The following is an 18,663-nucleotide window of genomic DNA, read 5'->3' on the forward strand; positions in this document are numbered from 1 at the left end:
GGAGGGAGGCCGCGGCGATCAAGAAACGGGACGGGAACGAAAACGGAGGAATCGACCGCTGCCCTATGAGGCCTGCTGCTGTTTACATTCGAAATGCAAGACACTTTTGATACTAGCTGGATGCACGTGATGTAATGTATCTAGGCCATTATGCGAATACGCCATGTAACCGAGTACGATGCATCCAAGTCGTTATCACTATAAGCAGTACATAGTATATGCTGAAATCCCTCACCGTGCAGGCACCGCAAAGCCCAGCTTGGCAAACAGCGTGTCCATGGCGACCCAGCGCCGGCCGCATTTGTCGAGATAGCGCTCGACGGCCGCCTTGACGTTGCCAAAGCGCACGCGGTTGTGCTCGGCCAGCGCCAGCACGCGATCTTGTTCGTCTTTGTCGGCTGCTGCTGCCAGGACGGCTGTTCGCGCCTTGTCGACGTCAAACAGGCCGGCATAGTACACCAGCTGGTTGTAGATGTCGCGCTCGCCCATCTCGTAGCGCATGCGGCCCAGACAGTCGCGAGCCAGTCCCTTGGGCCCCAGACACCGCGTCCCGTACACGCTCATCTGCCGTGTCCGCTGGCCGCATGACGGGTCGTCGCAGACCAGCCAGCCCTCGTAGTAGCGTGACGTCGCCATGCGCACTGCGTGCTCGACCTGCGCCACTACCGATAGCGTCGACAGCGCTGCGCCACACTTGCAAGCCACACCTGCCGGAGTCACGTGCATCGCCTTTTCAGCCTGGATCGTCTGTTCGCCGTCTTCACTCCACAGGCCCTCAAACTGGTCCGTGGCCTTGCACTTGCGACATCGCAGCTGTAGCCGCGCACAGTCGCGAAACCGCACTGCGTCCGGGATCTGCGACTCCAGCGGGTGCACCTCCATCAGCTCACCGTTGACCCCCATGCCGCCATTGCTACCGTGCTGTCCCTGTCCGCCGCCACCAGCCGCATATCGCCGCATATCCAGCCCCAAGTTCTCAGCCAGCTGTGCTGTCGATGTTCCCACAATGTTGGCGCACAGCCGCTCGACCGGCGGGAAGATCTGCTTGCCAATGTACCACTCCACGTCCGGCGTCAGGCCCGAGTCTTTGCGCTGCACGTCCGCCAGCGTATACGCCCGCTTGGCTGCCGGCTCCGATGTAGGTGCCGATGTGCCCGTCGCGATCAGGTAGCTGACCACGTCGCCTTTGCTGACCTTTCGGCCCTGAGATCGTTCACGCAGTGCAACCTGCACCTGTGGCATCGTTTCCGCGTTCGGGTAGTCGGTCGGTTCTTTGCCCAGCTGCGTAAAAATGATGTACTTGGCCGCTGGGATGCTGCTGGCTGTCGTCGTCGTCGTCGTCGTGCCGTTGTTGTCCTCCGTCTCGTCGCTGCTGGTTCCCCGCATCTTCGCTGCCATCTCCCGCAGATACGCGTGGATCCGCGTCACCGACACCTCCGTCTCCTCTCCCGACAGGATCTCGTTCAGGATCCGCGTCGACATCTCCTTGGACAGCGCGCAGTATTCGCGCCGCTTCATATCCAGTCCTTTTACTTCCATCTTCTCCACGTACTTGCCGCCCACCTCCACCATATTGATGGCCGCGTACTTTTTCTTCGCCTGCAGCAGAATCCGCCGGAAGACATTGTCAATGTCAAATCCTCCCAGCAGCCGGTATCGCTCGTTGACTGTCCGCTTGAATTCCTGTCCCACCCGCATTGCGTCCGCAACGTTGTCCACGTTCGCGTTGATCATGACCGAGTCCGTGTCGCCGTAAATCACCTGCAGCGACATGCTCTCCGCCAGCTCCTTGGTGCTCCGCAGAATCTCACGGCCTTTGTACGTCACCAACACTGCCAGCGGCCGTGCATAGAACCGCGACTGTGTGTATCCCAGACAGCCGTACATCGAGTTGGCCGTCAGCTTGAGTGCTAGCTGCTTGATGTCCCATGTCGCGAGCTCCTCGGCCGTCGCCGTCTTGTCCTTCATGAGACTCTTCACTTGTCGACGTCGGGACACCAGTGTCGCAATGAGTCTCGGCAACACGCCCTGTGATTGTTCCGTCGGCACTTCTGGAACAGCGTCCCCTTCGTCCGACTGCAAGTCCAAATGTCAGCAGGTGCGATGAGATATGGGAGAAAAGAGCCACGAAAAAAATACCCACCAGAGCGGCCCGCTCGACTGTCGTAAAACAGATGTTGAACTCCTGGATGATGGACGGATACAGCGAGTTAAAGTCCATGACCAGCACAAACTTGTCGTATAGGCCTCGTTCTGGCTCAAACACGAGACCACCCTTGTACTTGTCCTTCTTCTTGCCGTCCGCGTTGTCGTCCTCACCCTGTCCGCGCCCCCGGAACTTCTGCTTGTCCGGGCAGATGTACTTGTTGCGGTGGAACTCGTGCAGCAAAATGTACTCGTTGCGCTCTGCCCGCGTTCCCGTCAGCGTGCGCGCCCACGAGTTACCTGCCAGGTTCGTCAACACCTTTGTGAGCGGCAGGATCTGAACTCGCAGCCCCAGCGCTGCGATGAAGTACGTGTCCGCCTCCAGGTGGCCCACATAGTCCAGCAGGCCCTCCTTCGTCTTCGCCCACGTCTTCAGCGCCACCTCGTTGTCTAGCTCACGGCGCTGGTTGTCGCCGCCCAGATACAGGCTGCACATCTCCGTCAGCGTCCATGACTGGCACTTGAACATGACCGATCGCCCGGCATCGTTTGCGAGGTCACACAGCAGCCGGCCCGCGATCACCTGTCGCTCCGCAAATACGTCGCTGCCGCCTCGTCCCAGCGATCCGGGCCACTGGTTGAGCCGGAACCGCCCCAGTCGCGACCAATTTGGCGTCTTGAGAGTACGCATCCGACTCAGGAGAACACTGTAGTCGGCGCCCTCCAGCTTGTGACCCATAATCACATCTGGATCGACGCTCGAGACCTGTGCCAGGAAGAACGAAAGAACCTCAGCCTCCTGTCTCACTGGCCGCACCAGACCGCGATGCCGTGTCTTGTCGTGCGCCAAGGTTTCGAAGCCCAGAGGGAAGCCGTCGCTGCTCGGCCGGATCACAGTGAATGTCCGACATGGCAGCTTCTCAGCCGGTGTCGTGTCGCTCAAAGAAATGTTTTCGTATATCCGCGCGCTGATCGCCATCACCTCTTGTCGCTTTGCTTTATCATCGTACACCGTCCGCACCGCCATGCTCATCATCGTCAGCGGCGGTACTTCTGGAGCGTCGGCATCATTGAGCGTCGACACCATGTTGGGGTGCTCGACGAGCACCTCCAGCTTGCAGTGTGACGCATTTTTCAGCGCGCTGTAATTTGCATCCTCGATCTTGAGCCAGCAAGGGCCCATCACGTTCTTCCACAACACAAACTGCTCGAAAAGCGCAGTGTTCGTGCCAAAGACATGCGAATACGTCACGCCGCCTGCTTCGGCAATCACTGGTTTTGTGTACGGGTACAGTAGCTTCAAGTACCGGCCCTCCTTGGGAATGTTCGGTAACTCAAACGCATACTTTCGTGTACAAGGCTTCGTCTTATGCTGCGGTACGCCCATCTTCGTCATGAGAGCGTCCACTTCACCGTACACATCCGCCATGCTGACCTCATCCCCAGTCTCCTCGCCGTCTTGGCTGCGCCGTTGGCGCGGTAGGAAAAAGAGCTTCCGCTGGATGTTGTCGATCTTGAGAAAGCTGCTGACGTGCTTCTTGGTTTTTTTGTTGAGAACCTTTCCAAACAGACACAGGCTTCCATGGATCTCGGTGTAGTCTGTCCAATAAAAGTTGAGGCTGCCGTCCTGTTCGATGGCGTCCTTGTAGTCGACCTTGCCTCCCATCGTGTGTGATTCTGCTTCTGCTGTCTTTGGACTGCTCATCACGTTGAGCTTATCGTTCAGCTTGTTCCAGGCCGACGCGTCGACCTTGTCCTCGGCGACAGCAGCCTTGGTCGGCGATAGGAACAATTCCTCCTTGACCAGCTTTTTCAATGGCCGTGCCGCAGACAAGTTCACGCTCGCGGCAGTCACAGCACCGGCGTGGGCCACCTCCATCATGCCATCGTCTTCGTCTTCCTCCTCTTTGATAGTCGTGATCTGCTCCGCAACAGCCTGGGCAGGCTGAGCCTTGCGCCTGGCAACTTGGACGGTAGGCGATGAAGGCATCGGATCACTCATCGGGATGTCGTCACTGGCGGGAATGTTTTCGTCATGGAGGGCGGCAAAATCGTCGTCGTCGTCGTCGTCCGCGAAGCTGATGTTAGCCGGCGCTGGTGGTAGCTCAACTTTCGCTCTTTTGGGGAGAGGCTGTCGGATGCCCGCAGGGGGGGAAAAGTCTCGGGATTTGCGCTGGTCCACCGTCCGCTTCTTCTTCTTTATGACTGGCAGAGCAGTGGGGAGATTGGTGTCGACCTCATCTAGTAAGCTGGCCATGAAGCTGTCATCGTCTTTTGTAACTACAACCTGTCACGGTTAGCTTTGATAGCCCGAGAAGGAGCAAGAACGAAGGGGCTTCAGGCCTATACGTACTTTTGTCTTTGCCTGTGGTTTTGCAGCGCCCTTTGTGAAGTATTCGGCGATGTTCCGATCGTTGGCATCCCTCTTTGCCTGGTCCTCTTCGCGAGACTTCTTGGCTGCAGTCAGGTTAGCAGATGTGCGATGCATGGGGAGACAGGATTGAAGAAAAGACAGCTTACATGACTTGCGGTCCTTTGTCCGGGCAACCATGTTGTCGTCACTGTCGGACTCGTACACATGTGCACGATCCCATTCCTCTCGGCCATCGTCCGCATAGCCCTCTCCATTGTCGTCAACGACGAAGTCATCCTGGTTTAGGCGCGAGCGGACAATGTTCTTGTACTGATCATCGTCGACCAACTCGTACAGCTTGTCGGCATCCTCCACTTCGTACGAGTCGAAGGCCTTCTTGCCCGCTTTCCGCAGGGCCCGAAGCTCCTCGAACTTGCTCCGTCGGCCAGCCACTTTCGACATGGCGTCGCTATGCTGTGGTCACCGACGAGAGGAGACAAGGCCGAGAAAATAAATCAAATGCAGAAGTAAGCCAGAGACAGCAGCGTTTGAGGTATCGCTAAACAGAAGACGAACACATTTCCAGAAAATCGTGTGGCCAGAGTTGTATGCCAATGGATTGGTGGGTTATTAGTGGGCAATAGTGACAGGCAATTTGTTTAATGATCCCTATTTTTGGGACGCGCCATAACGCGTTTATGCGTCGTGTTTTAGTGCTTGAGACGCGCTTCGACCCGCTTTGCGGCAGCTTTAGAGGCAGTGCTAATTGTACTGATACTGTATATTATACTGTACGGCAGCCCACCTTATCGGCTTATCGGGATAAGGAAAAGACGTGAAAAAACCCAGACGAGCGGCAAGACAACGACGTCTTACACGACTCGATATGAGCTCTCAGCTGCGCATTGATCAAGCAATGTTTATTTGCAGGTCATGTTCGAGGAGGTGGCGCACGCTGCCTTGCATATCCCTTCAGGCTCAGCGGGCTTTTTGCAACCCTCGGCCGACTGCGTATGCTGCAACACGATCGCAAGCCGCACAACCATTTCCAAGATTTCCAAGACGAGTCTTGACCGTTGCAACCGCCACGCCAACAAGACGTACAGCTTCGGCACCTATAACGACCGAGGAATTCAACCGGGAGTTGGAGGGAGACGCTTCCGAGGCCTCTTCCACGCTATCTGCAGCAGCCAGCTCGCGCGTGGACGCCATCTCGAAGCGGCGCCTTCAATTCCTCAGGGACCCTTATACCATCGGCAAGCACGTCGAAGGTATTCTGCAGAAGGATGCAAGGGACGGATTTGAAAAGGCTCTGAGCATCACTCGGTTGGCAAGCAAAGACAAGCAGGTCACGGTCAGCTGGAATCATCTGATAGGGTACCTCATGCGCAAAGGGAAGCTTGTTGCCGCTGTCAAGCTCTTTAACGAAGTGAGAAGTCCAAACAGATCGTTGATGAGAGATGCAAGGACCGGCATTCTGACCCAGGTGGAAAATAGATGAAAAAACGGGCGCAGCTACCCAATGCACAGACGTACACTATCATATTCAAGGGTTGCGCGCAGTCGCCCCATGCCAGCCTTGCCGTCTACCAGGCAACGCGGCTCTACTACTCCATGCTCGACAACGAGCGGATCAAGCCCAACACTATTCATATGAATGCAGTCCTGCAGGTCTGTGCTCGTGCTAAGGATGTGGAGTCACTCTTCAGCGTGGCCAAGACAGCCAACGACCGCCTGCGCATGCCCAACAACCTCACCTACACCACCGTTTTCAATGGCCTGCGCTATTCCACAGCGCTCCCCCACCACCGGACGGTCAAAGAAGGCGAGGAAGAGGTTCATGTGGACAAGGAGAAGGTGTCTGTGTCGATCAAGAGGGCCAGAGCAGTGTGGGAGGAAGTGGTGACAAACTGGCGCCAGGGACGGATCATTATTGATGAGGAACTGGTGTGCGCCATGGGACGAGTTCTTCTTATGGGAGACTACCACGATAACGATGACGTCCTGTCTCTCGTCGAGCAAACCATGGGCATCCCACGATTCGACCGCCCAACAATGTTGGCGGCCACACCGAAGACAGCCCCGAAGGAGCCGGCTGCTACTCCAATCTCGTCAACTGATGAGAAAGCTGTGGCAGAGGACAAGACTGCAGCAGAAGACACAGCCGCAAAAAGGCCGCCTTCAGAGGGTCGGAAACCGCCGCCGCCTGTAGCAGTCGCGCACAAGACCCAGTTTGTACCATTACCAGCTGGCGTCATTGGTTCCAAAAACCACAACAGTATCGAGGGCAGCGAAGGCGGCAGCAGCAGGATCCTGTACTCGCAACCAGGCCGCAACGTGCTCTCGCTCGTCCTGACGTCTCTCGGCGCGACGCGGAAGACGAGCCTTGCGGCGCGGTACTGGGAAGTGTTCCAAAGCCCGCCGTACTACGTGGTGCCAGACTCGGAGAACTGGTTCCGGCTGCTGAAGGCGCTACGTCGGGGACACAACAGCGCCAAGACGGCGGAGCTGCTACAGAAGATGCCCAAGGAGCTCATCAACGAGCGGACGCTCCAGTTGGCGATGGCGACGTGTGCGGCAGACAACCTGAACGACGGTGCGTTTGCATCGGCAGGGAAGGTGTTGGACCTGATGAGCCGGACGCTCCTGGTGCCAGACCCACACACGATGCGTATGTACCTGCAGACGGCCATTACGAACAACCGGCAGTTCAAGGAGGTGGCGGACCCGAGAGAGCGAGAGGTGGCCAAGTTTGCGTTTGGGCGCCAGATTGTGCGGGCGTTGGGCCGACTGTGGGATCCTCTGCGACTGGCTGGAAACGCACTCACCTACCCGGAACAGCCGTACGCATCAGGGCCGGAGAAGCGGGAGCAGACGTACAACGGGCGGCGGGAGCTGGTGTCTCTGATACGACAGATGGTGTCGGCGGCCGACATGGTGGTGTCGGAGGGCATGGCGGACGAGGCGACGATAAAGGACGTGCGAACCAGCCGCAACCTGTTGAACCGACAGGTCACGCGGTTCTACGAGAACCGGGAGGAGATGGAGCCGAATCTGAAGAGCGCACGAGAAAGGCGGGAGAGAAGAGCCAGTTTTCCCAGAGCGCGCACGACAAAAGGATTCGCGACAGCGAGGCGGAATGCCGGCGAGCAGTAGGAGGACGGAATGGCGACCATCTCAATAGACAAATGAAGACAATACCCATTTGTACGGTGTATTTCGTACAAGAGTTCGGAGTAAGGCACGTGACGGGGCCGTTTTGGGGTGTTGCGAACGCTGGCGGAGCCGCCTGCTGAATAGGGGTACATAGCACTGGTCAAGAAGGCTGCGCGCGCCAAAGAAGAGCTGCCACGTTCGATAGGCACCGCCACGTTAGTCCGGTCCGCGTCCATTTTTCTTCGCTCTGTCCAGTAGACCGAACTATTTGATTTTCTGTCGCCGTGCATCGCCCGTCCATCATCCATCTCAGAGGCCAGCCATTGTTGGCCGGATAGTCCTTCGCCACGGCCGTTTGAGCAGACTTCTCTTCGAGGACGCCTTCGTCTCCAACAGGACGCGACCAAAACGCGTCAACCCGCAGCAAATCGCAGCCATGGCGAAAGTTGCATCTGATTTCGAGAAGATGATCCACGCCGGTACGTTATCGAGACGCATTTTTAATTTTGGCCTCGGGTTTGTGTGACCGAAAACTGACTGTTGCCCGTCTTCTCTCGCAGATCGCAATCGCAAGAAGAACGAAGCCCTTGCGGCCCGGATCTTCAACAAAGACCGTCGATCCAGCGCGCCGATCAAGGCCACCGGTAGCGGAGCCGGTGCCGGCTTGCTCACGAGTCGTGCCGGCGTGAAAAAGGTACGTTGCCATGACGCTCACGGCTTGCAGCCAGGCTTGCTGACCGCCGCTCAGCGCGTCTCCCTGTCGTCTGTCCCTCGGCCGACGGGCAACATCAACAGCGAATGGACCCATGACCTGCACAACGGAGGCGCTGGCAGCATCCCACGAGGGCCACGGGCAGCAGCAGCAGCAGCGGCAGCAGCAGCCTTGCCGGCGGGTTCGCTCGCCAGTCGGATCTCGCGGCCGGGCCAGCAGCCCCTTCGGACAGGCAGGGCAGCAGCCCCGACAACGGTGGTGGCGGCACGGGGTCAGCAGCGACGCGCCGCGCAGGTGGCCCGGGCGCTGTTCCGAGAGGAGCTGACGGGCGGCAAGAGGCAGACGCGACAGCAGCAGCAGCAGCAGCAGCAGCCGGCTGCGGGTTTGTCGATTCGCGGCATCGCAACAGCCGTCAACGAGCCGCTCGTGGTGATGGCCCAGAACTTTGCGCCCGGCACGACGGCAGCAGACATTGAGAGTGCGATGACGCCAGTGGGCGGGTTGGTGAGCAGCTGCCGCATCCTCAAGACGGCGCCGCTGGTGATTGCCGAGATTGTGTTTGAGACGCGCGAGGGCGCGCTGCGCGTGATCGAGACATTCAACAACCAGACGGCCGACGGCCGGCTGCTGCACGTGTATCCCAAAGCGGGCCAGCAGATGGCGATGGGGGCCAGCAGCAGCAGTCAGCCGGCGATGGCGGTACCGCGGGCGCTGGCAGTGGCCAACAGCAACGGCAGCAGCAGCAACGGCCTCGTCGTGGACGGCTCGCTCGGCTTCGACGACCCCATGGACACGGACGGGCTCAGCAGCAGCAAGCTGTACAGTGACGATCTGGTCGGGTCCAAACCACCAACAGGACCCGCGGCCGGCGTGCGTCGCGGCGGCCGTGGTGGCCGAGGTGGCCGCGGTGGCCGAGGCGGTCGACGATAGACGATAGTGGTAGCAGTGGCACTCGACAGCAGCTGGCAGCGGCTGGCACCAGCCAGACGGCAGACGGCAGAGGGGCTTCAGGCGGATTCAACTGGCACATGTCCGTCTTCATTCATTCACGTTTTCGCTTGGTCTTCTTGGTGTTCTGGGATTTCTTCTGTAGGTGTGCTGGATTACGTGGAGGCATGACAGTCCTGTGGGGGCTCATAGACAGGAGGCAACGTGGACAAGTGCTCTGTAGGGATAAAACTGGGACACTGGTACTCCGTAAGATTTCAAGATTTATGTCTGGCCGGCTCAAGACTGAGGCTGCTCGGATTATTAAGACAAGCATGTGCTTGGTCTGTGCGCCAGCACGGAGGATTAGCTCGACAACCTTACAAAGTTGCCCCACCTTGCTAATCTACGGAGTACGTGTAGGCCAACGTGCAAACACTCTCTTTTCGACCTCTTCCCATACGGGCACTAGCAACGCACTTTGCTCGACGTCACTACACGTAAGGGTTGTCTGCCAATTCTGCGGCCGGTTCCGCTTGGGCAGCTCTCTCTAACTGACTTTTCCTTCATTCGCAGCTATTCCGGGCCTCGTCTGAGCCTCGTGCCGTCCCCTCTCGAATGTGATCCCCGGAGCACGTCTTTTATGTCTCACGACCGCCCACTCTGTGACCCATCAGCCTTGTCCGAGATTCGGCGGTAAAATCCCGTGTCGCCTATTGGAGTCTTTGGCCGCCATTTCTGTCCTATCCTTGAGACCAGACGCTGCAGGCCACGTGATACGAAACCGGCGAGAACAGAGGATCGGATCGGCAGGAAAGCCATACAGAACGCAGAACAGAGAACAGCAAGCAGCAGATATATCGGGGGGAAGCCATGGCCAACGACGAGATCAACGTGCCGTCACTGGTGCTGATCCTGGTTGTCTCCGGCCTCCTGTTGCGCCACTTCTTCTTCCGGGGACCGGCTCCGTCCTCTGCTGCAGGAGGAGCTGCGGCTGCGACGAGGACGTCGTCCCGACAGCCATCGACCCTCCAGGACCAGCGGCGAGCCGAGGCGCTGGACCGCCGCACCGAGGCTGCCGTCGACCAGATCCAGCAGATCTTTCCCACCGCAGACCGCCGCGCCATCTGGTGGGATCTACGACGTGGCAACCTCAACGTGGCCGCAACAACGGAGCGGATCCTCGCCGGTCGTCTAGAAACGGTGAGTCTCGTCGGTCTTTCCCGCTGGCCTAACACTGCTGACCCGATCGATAGCCGCCCGTCTCGTTCCAGCCTCCTGCACGGCCGACACCGCCTGCCACCGGAGCTGCCGCCGGCAACAGCAGCAGCAGCAGCAGCAGCAGTGGCGCTGCCATCATCGCTTCCCGAGGCAGCAGCAGCTCCTCGTCGGCCCTGGCCTTGTCGCGGTCTACACAGCCGAACCTGATCCAGCGCTACCACCTGCAGGACCGTGTGGCTTCCACAGACACGCCAGACGTCATCACGCCACCGCCGTCGCCCTTGCCAAACACTGTAGCTCCTGCGGGCAACAGCAAGTCCAAGAGCTGGAGCTCCAACAAGGACGAGCGCCAGGCCCTGCTGAAGAAGCGGCGGGACGACATGATCCTCGAGGCTCGACGCAAGATGGAGGCTAAGCTGGCCGCCGAAAGGGCCGCCACTGCCGGCCAGAGGTCGTGAGTGGAGGAGAAAAAGGACTTTTCTATCCTTGATCACGTGCACATGATGCTGATGCATCTTGTCTTTCTTTCAGCCTTTCTGTAAATACACTATTTATTTGCTTTTACCTTTGCCTTCCATCTTTCCCTTGCCATTCCCACTTGCGTCTTCAGTCCTTTCCTTGACCGTTTCTTGTCATATGATCTTTTTGTCTGCTTGGAGTAATTCCCCTCTGCTTGGCGTTTTGTGGTCAATCTGCGCTGGGCTATATATATATATTCATGTTGTGTCTCTCTCCCCCTCCCCCCACCTCCCTATATATCAGTATGTTCCTCTCGTGCAAGCATGTACATTTCGCATTGCTATGTCGCAGAGACACCCTGATCACCGAATGGAGGATGGCTGGCTGCAGTTCTCTGAGTCCTCATGCAGAAAAAAAAGTAGTTTGATTCTCTTCGCCAAGCTCAACTTTTTTGTATCCCATCCTAAAGACCCAAACGCCAGGATATCGCGCCAACCACGTCTGTGCTGAGCATGTCGCCCTCGATATTGAAGCAAGCCTCCTCCCGCTGCAACCGCTGCCTTCACGTCTACTCCTCCATGGAATCGCCCTCTGCGTAGATGCCCGTCGGCAGCCGGCCCTCGGACAGCTCCTTTTCCAGCCGGGCAATCTCCTCCAGGCTGCTGGCCTTCTTGATCCGCTCCTGCAGACGCTTGCGCTCGGCGTCCGTCAGCTTGATGCGTGACAGCCTGGACGTGCCGTCGGAACCGCCGGCAGCACCGCCGGCAGCCCGGCGTCCACCGACACCCGTCACCACATCAAACTTTCTCGACTTGGTGCTCATGATCTGCATGGCTCGTTAGAGACAGAATCTGTCGTGTACGAAGATCCGCGGAAATGCTTGCCTTCTTTGCCAGCTCGGTCGGCAATGCGTGTGTCCCGAAAAACTCCTCGGCCTTGCGCCGCTCGGCGTCCTTGACCTTTTGGAAGTCGAGGAAGCGCACGGTCGGACACCGCCAGACGACCCAGTACCGGTAGTGCTGTCATCCGGTCAGTCCGTGCCTGTGCAGTAAGTTACCAAGACGGCCCAGATCTCACCTCTCGCTTGGTCACCGGGTTCTCCAACAGCACCAGGTGCGTCAGCCGGCCGAGCCGGGCCAGCGGATCCAGGTCGCCCAGCTCGGACAGCTGGTTCGACGCCAACGTCAGGTTCGTCAGATTGGGCAGCGCGTCCGCCAGGCCCGGCTGGATGGCCGCGATCCGGTTGTGGGCCAGCAGCAGCGAGCGCAGCCGCGGCGTCAGAGGGAAGTTGCCGAGCACCTGGATGTCATTGTCCGTGAGATCGATTGCATCTTGGGGCTGTCAAGGCAAGACGGTCAGAATGGACTAAATGCCGGCACGGGAAAGGAGAAGCTTACCCCTGCTACACCCAGATTCTCGATTTGCGGAATCCGGTGTCCTATACATCAAGCTCTGGGTCAACATTTCCAATCGAACATGGCTCTGCACTGTCTCTCCTGTATTTCTTCTCCCCTTCCCCCCAACAACCCGACAACCCACCTCGCAGGTCGAGCTCGCGCTCCTTGAGCGGGTTCAGGTATGACAATGACGCGTTGATCAGGTCTGCGGTGAGACGCATCTTGAGTACACAGCCGCAGGCGTTGGTTGATACGTGTATTTGTGGTTACGAGTCGCGAACGAAAGAGGCCAGTGTCCTGTGCCTCGTCTGCTTGGATGTTCGCTCTGCAAAGCTCCAAGTCCCGTCGAAAAGCGTCCCGAAGAAGCACCCAGCCGCAGCGTGTCGTCAACTCCGAAAGATCAAGTCTCGCTGTGTTCTACCGTCTCGGTGGCTTCTCTAGTCCCCCGTCGCCGTTGTCGTTCGCCGTTCGTCTCGTGTTGTCCTTGTTGTGTGGTCTCCCGTCGCAACAGTTTTTTACAAACAGACGTCGGCGGTATACAAATTCCAGCCCCGCGATAACGATGCAATTGCGGCGCTAAAGATTGGCACCGTTCAAGACGGGTCCTACTGGTACTGTGTATTATACGCATTCTCACACTGTAGCTGGCTCTTCATTTTGCACTTCACTCATTCTTGCATAACGGGGTACTCCATGATTTTTCATGTATTTCATGATATCACTATCTAAGAAAAACTACCCAAGAGTAATAATAAATCCACCTGCATCTGTTTATCACTGCGCACTCGTATATTCTGTTCCCATCTCAAAGTCAAAATTCATGTCCTGCAGCATGGTATCAATGTCCGTCTGTGTCACTGAAGACAAGTTGAGATCCATGGCGGTGTCGTCAAAACTAAAGTCCAAGTTCGTTTCTATGTTCGTGTCCACAGGTATCGCAGTTTCGGACGTGGAGGCTTCCTGCCTCTCTTCTGACAGATTCGTGCGCATCATTTCCTTGAACTTTGCCAATAGTACGCCGTCGTCTGCAGGTGTAATCCCACTGCTCGAGCTGCAGCCCAGGATCTCGCGAGCTTTGTTCCTCAGGGCCATGTCATCCGGGAAGGTATCGCCGTTGTGCACAGCTGTATGCACAAAGTACGTCAGGCCGTTTTCCAGCTCACGCGAGCAGAACACAGTAGCTGGCTTGGCATAGCGCGTCTTGAACGACTGCAAGAACTTGTTGGCTGCGGAAGACGCCAGCTCGTACTGCACACCACGATGAACATCTCCATCCTGTAGCTGCAAGACGATCATCTTGTGGTCACTGTCGCCGGAGCTGTTCTCTGCACCGGGCGGCGTTTTGAAGGGCGCCATCGGCATGTTGGGGAAGCAGTATGGTGGCGCAAAGCCCGTGCCGCCCTGCTTGACATTCCAGGCTTGGCTCTCGACCATGAGGCCCGGACCACTGGAGGTTGGCAAAATGCCGGAGTCGCGCTTGAATCGCATCAGCCATTCTGCGTTGTCGGCTGCCGTTTGGTTCCAAGGGTCATCGCTGGACAGGTCAGTAAAGAGGAACCCCAGAACAAACAAAAGGCGATTAATAGCGGAAAATGCCTCACTCGTCATATAAGATCCACCGCGCCTGGTGCTGCAGCTCCTCATCGGTGGGCACATGACAATTGGGGTTGTTTGGTGACATGGCCGCCGTGACATAGCGGGTGAGTTCTCTGGCTAGTCGGCGGTAGCAGTTTGTGTCGTTTAGAAAAAATGGCGAAGGCTTGAGGAATCCGAGACCGTTCTCGCTTGACGGGCTGATTGAAGTACCTGGACCTCGCATACCTAACTGTGGGATATGCTTCGACTTGAAGGATGTGAGCCACTCAGGGCCATCAGCTGCAGTCTGGTTCCACCCATCGTCAAGCTCGTAGATGATAAGTCGTGCTTGACGCTGTAGAGCGGCGTCATCTGGAGCTGGCTTGCCAGCTTCCATCTGCTGACGCACAAAATCGCTTAGCTCTGCCTCCAGGCGAGCCTCGTTATGAACAGCGGCATCGATGCTCTTGGGATCGTCGACCGGCCGTCGAGTTTCGTCTGCAATGGCCTCGGCCCGGGGTAGGTGAGCTCGCTGTCGGAACGCAGTGAGCCAGCTTGTGGTTTTCTCGACTAGTCGGAGAATAAAATCTACCACACATTTGTCAAAGGGTGCACGACGGAAGCCCGCATCTGCTGACTTGCCGGCCTCGTCCACCAACTGGGCCTCCAGTTCACCTACGATCCGTGTTGCTTCTGCCCTCAGCTCTGCGTTCATTGGCGTCAAGCCCAGCTGAGCCCGACGTACCACAAAATCCTGCAAGCCTGCTTCCAGCGGGCAGGAGTCAAATATATTCCCCTTTCCGTTAATGCGTATTGTGGCCATCTGACTGTCGAGTGCTGATCGGATGGGGCTGAGGCGGGCATGTTGTTTGCAATCCTCATTTGACATCAGAAGGTCACGGAGCCACGACGGACTATTGATGTTGTTACTGTTCCTAGCCAGCATGTCGGCTCCGAAGATCACCCGACATGCCTCAACCAGCATCTCGGTCTCCGTTGGTGTTTTACCTTCCTCGGCTCGCATCTGCAGCCAGTAGGATAGCTCGCCCGTCAGTAGTTCATACGAATTCCGAGGGCTGTGTGGCGGTATCGCATTGGCCGTGAAAGGCAGGGGCGTATTGCGTTCATTGTGAATGAGATACGGCGGAATGGAGTTTTCCACCATCTGCAGTACCGGGTCTTCGAAACCCCAATCGCCCTTCCAGTCAGCCATAGTACGACCAGTCTTGAAGTGATCAGCCAGATGGTCTACTCGGAAGGACCATGTGTCCATGACTATGCCACAGAAACCGCATCGAGAGCGGATCTCGGGCGTGGCTATCTTCCAGGGGTCCATTGCCCAGCCGACAAAGTTCACTCCGTGAACCAGCTTAAGATGCTGGCGAAGGTGGTCCTTCCGGTAAAAGGTCCGATCGCCCATGGAGCGCTCCTGGCAGGCGGTAAAGTTATGGGACTCGACATGTCCTTCATTTGGACTGGCTTCTCCGCAGAACACGCAGCTCGGCAGCTTTGTGTCTGGATGCACGGCCACTGCTCCCTGTGGTGCGCAGACCCATCTTTCCAAGGAAAGATGCAATGACTTCTCGTGTCTCTGCCAATCGTGCTTGGTCTTAAACGTTTCCGTGCAGAAAGTGCACTGGTAAGTCTTAAGGAGTGGCTGGAGTGTCGTCGGTCTCGTTCTGCCTTTGTCGCCGCCCAATCCCTTACCAGAAGATGCGCTCCCGGGCTCCCTTTCTTCACCACTTCCACCTCCGAACCCGAGTCCAGAAAGAGGTGCCGACCGCCGACGACGACGCCGACGGCCACGGCCGAGCGAGCCAAAGGAATTCAGAGACCCGCGCGACCCGTGAGAGAAGGCAGACGCAAAGGAGCCGCCACCACTGGAATGCGATGTGCCGGCGCTGCTGGCCGAGGAGCCATTGAAGAGCGAGCGACCAGAACCGTCATCGGTGAAGTTGTAGCTGTAAGGGCTGTTCAGGCCGGAGGACACGGCCGAGGATGATGAGGTGATGGCTCGAGCAATATCCGTCACAGAGGCAGGCTCGTTTTCGGGGGGGGAATTAGCCCATCGCTGCAGCAGGATGTTGTCCAGCTGCTGTAGCTTCCGGTCAAACGGAGAGGGTGTTCCGCTCCGGCGGTTTTGGGGAATATCAACAGCGCCGGTGCCAGACCAACTGTTTCTGACGTGCGGCGAGGTTGATCGGGTGGTCGGGATCTTTCCCCGCCGCCGAGCATTTGCCAGCCAGTTCGAGATCTGAGTCTTGTTGAGTCCGGTAAGGTGCTGGAGCGATTCCTTTTCCTCCTCGGTCGGATAGGGGTGGCGGCTGTGCGTGGACACCCAGTTCTTCAGAATTTTCACGGAATCTCTCGAGAAGCGGGCACCCAACTTGGGCTGTGCGGCCGTATCGCTGGGCTGCGAGCCAGTCTGGCCGGCCCAGCCAGCGTTGTCCGGTGCAGACGAGCTGTGGACGGCAAGAGATACATGGTCATGGGGGATGGGGTCAGGATGATCGCCGAGGGTCGGCCACGGGTTGGGAGGGAAAGAGATGGAAGTGGGTAGAGGGCCGCCCGAGGCCAGACCAAAGCTGCATTCGCAGCGGAGGGCAACACAGCTGGTGCAGTAGCCCTTGTAGCTACCCTCCTGGATCGTCTTGCACTGGTAGCCGCCCGTTTTGCAGTGGGTGCATGGCTCGCCGGGGACGTCCCAGACCTCGATAGGGCAGAAGTCGTGTGCTTCTTCCGGAATGGCAGATGCGCCGCCATCGGCGTGAGCACAGTCGGCAGCGGCGATGCCGTCATCGAGAAGGCCGACCGGCTTAGCTGCGCCTGGGGAATTGCTCTGGTCGTAGTGCTCCAAGGCCCAGAAGGAAAAGTCGTCAGCGTCGGGGTTTTCGAACATCAGGGCAGCCCTGTCGTCAGACGGCTGAGACGCGACAGCGACAGCGACCAACTCTGGGGGGATGCCAGCACAAAAAGTAGCAGAGCCACCATCATCGGCCATCATGGCATCAGCAGGCGAGCCCGCATTGTCCCAATTGACAAAGTCGTCCATGTTGGGCGAGACATGTTCCTCGGGAATGACGGGCATGCTGAGACTGAGACTGAGACTGAAGGGCGCAGCACCTTGTCAATGGCAACGTGCTGGATTTGGGCTAGCGAATTGCAAGAAGGGCGCACACGACACTCAAGATGGCGAGTATACGTTTTTGCCAGATCACGCCCTGTGACAGAAGTGCGAGAGAGGTTCTTCCGAAAAGAGATATTAGAGGGTTCCCCAGATTGCAGGATTCCCCACAGTTCGAAGATAGTGTCTCTGAAATTGGTGCAAAAAACGCCGGCAGTTGAAGCAAGTCTATGTTGAAGAAGAAAGAGCAGGACGGAAGGCGAGAGATATCTTCGGCAGGGTAACAAGAAGACAGGTAATACTAATAGACAGGTACTCCGTAGAGACGGAAAGAGAGCAATACACACGGCCGTGCCTTCCTGCGGCGTGGTTCCTAGGCCAGAGGAGGTGTGAGTGTGTGGATCCACCGAGGAAATGTCAATCGAAGGGCGTGCTGCCCCACCGCAAAGTGACTCTTACTTGCTCCGCAATCCGGACGAGAAGAAAATTATTGGTGGCCCAAGACTTTGATAGCAGACATGTAGTTGCCCAATGCCTCCAAGCCATTCGGAGGAACACTGACAATTATCAATAGCAATGTTTTAGCTTCCATCGGTCGGCCCCGCATACACTTCCTATCTTTGCTGCCCGCATCCCCAGTTTTGGACCAAGGCTGTTGGATGTTTCTAGAAGATCACGTGATATCGGACATCCACCGTCCCGTCTGACCAGCTCCGAGAGGCCGCAGTCATCATTTCGCAATCCGAGGAGATGGAGGAATGCTGAGCTGGCGGCCGAGTATAACGTCAGACCGGGGTAGCAGCTCAATACTTGTTTTTACGGCTGGCCGGCCAGTTCCCGATGGATTGGCCAGGCTAAGCTCGTTTGTCTTCCCGTGCAGTCGCAATACTCCGTACCTTTTCCGCTGCAGAAAATCGGTGATTGGCCTGGACGTCGGCAGTCTACAATCTTACGATACTTCCAGCTGCAGCTTCAGGCCACGGGCCACCAGACCCAAGATCAGTTACTGCACTGGTCTAATCACTGCACATGCCTCTTTCGACGTGCATTACCGCCATTGCATGTCCATGCGAATTTCCACTTTAGCCTTCTACAGTGGCTGACAGTCTGGCGGCACTGTAAAGAAGAAAGGAGAAAGAAGAAAATTGCAGGCGTTTGATTCGCCAGCCCGATGTCAATTGAGTGCCTGTCGGCCGCCCCGTCTTAGTGCATTTGACCCCTCCATGGGGCCTGCATCGCAACCATTGGCATTTTCTCCGCAAATTTTATCTCTCTACCGTTTTCCCTGACTGCGTTCTCATCCTTTCCGTTTGGCCGTCTCCCCCTCCTCCAGTTGGCCTCTTCTCCTCGCCTTAGGATTCTGCACACCGTACACGCAAGAACAGCTCTCGAATACGGACAGAGGCCAAGGGGTTGTGCGAACCAAGGCAGTGGAGAGAGAGAGAGAGCGCGCAGTTCTGAGGAGGATGTGCCTGCAGGAACGGCCGACACGAAGAAGCTGTTAGACGGTGCAGCGGCCAGAACTCTTGCAATTTCTTGCGTGAATCTCGCCTCCAGTTCGAGCATACGGCGGCTATATTCCTTGCCATTCGGG

General features: G+C 57.4%; 4 protein-coding genes across 4 annotated transcripts; 1 reads left to right on the forward strand and 3 right to left on the reverse strand.

Annotated features, from left to right (window-relative positions):
• Positions 1-231: 231 nt before the first annotated feature.
• On the reverse strand, positions 232-4,960 carry CMQ_3036 (DNA polymerase alpha catalytic; the record flags this gene model as incomplete). Its single annotated transcript, XM_014317114.1, has 4 exons — positions 232-2,076; positions 2,144-4,432; positions 4,499-4,602; positions 4,666-4,960. 4 exons carry the CDS (start codon positions 4,958-4,960, stop codon positions 232-234), a joined length of 4,533 nt encoding a protein of 1,510 aa, XP_014172589.1.
• Positions 4,961-5,431: 471 nt separating this feature from the next.
• CMQ_3132 (pentatricopeptide repeat protein) lies at positions 5,432-10,972 on the forward strand (the record flags this gene model as incomplete). Its single annotated transcript, XM_014317210.1, has 10 exons — positions 5,432-5,509; positions 5,628-5,927; positions 5,996-7,650; positions 8,018-8,133; positions 8,215-8,348; positions 8,561-8,660; positions 8,776-9,236; positions 9,717-9,793; positions 10,127-10,496; positions 10,550-10,972. The coding sequence occupies 10 exons, from the start codon at positions 5,432-5,434 to the stop codon at positions 10,970-10,972; spliced, it is 3,714 nt and encodes a 1,237-aa protein (XP_014172685.1).
• A 569-nt stretch (positions 10,973-11,541) lies between these two features.
• On the reverse strand, positions 11,542-12,591 carry CMQ_2827 (small nuclear ribonucleoprotein a; the record flags this gene model as incomplete). Its single annotated transcript, XM_014316905.1, has 5 exons — positions 11,542-11,799; positions 11,933-11,992; positions 12,051-12,311; positions 12,371-12,411; positions 12,513-12,591. 5 exons carry the CDS (start codon positions 12,589-12,591, stop codon positions 11,542-11,544), a joined length of 699 nt encoding a protein of 232 aa, XP_014172380.1.
• A 553-nt stretch (positions 12,592-13,144) lies between these two features.
• Positions 13,145-17,033, reverse strand: CMQ_3175 (homeobox and c2h2 transcription factor; the record flags this gene model as incomplete). The annotated part of the gene is made up of 3 exons (XM_014317253.1): positions 13,145-13,904; positions 13,972-14,083; positions 14,192-17,033. The coding sequence occupies 3 exons, from the start codon at positions 17,031-17,033 to the stop codon at positions 13,145-13,147; spliced, it is 3,714 nt and encodes a 1,237-aa protein (XP_014172728.1).
• Between the last annotated feature and the right edge of the window lie 1,630 nt (positions 17,034-18,663).

Source organism: Grosmannia clavigera, assembly GCF_000143105.1.
Source record: "Grosmannia clavigera kw1407 unplaced genomic scaffold GCSC_144, whole genome shotgun sequence".
In the NCBI taxonomy this organism is placed as follows: domain Eukaryota; kingdom Fungi; phylum Ascomycota; class Sordariomycetes; order Ophiostomatales; family Ophiostomataceae; genus Leptographium; species Leptographium clavigerum.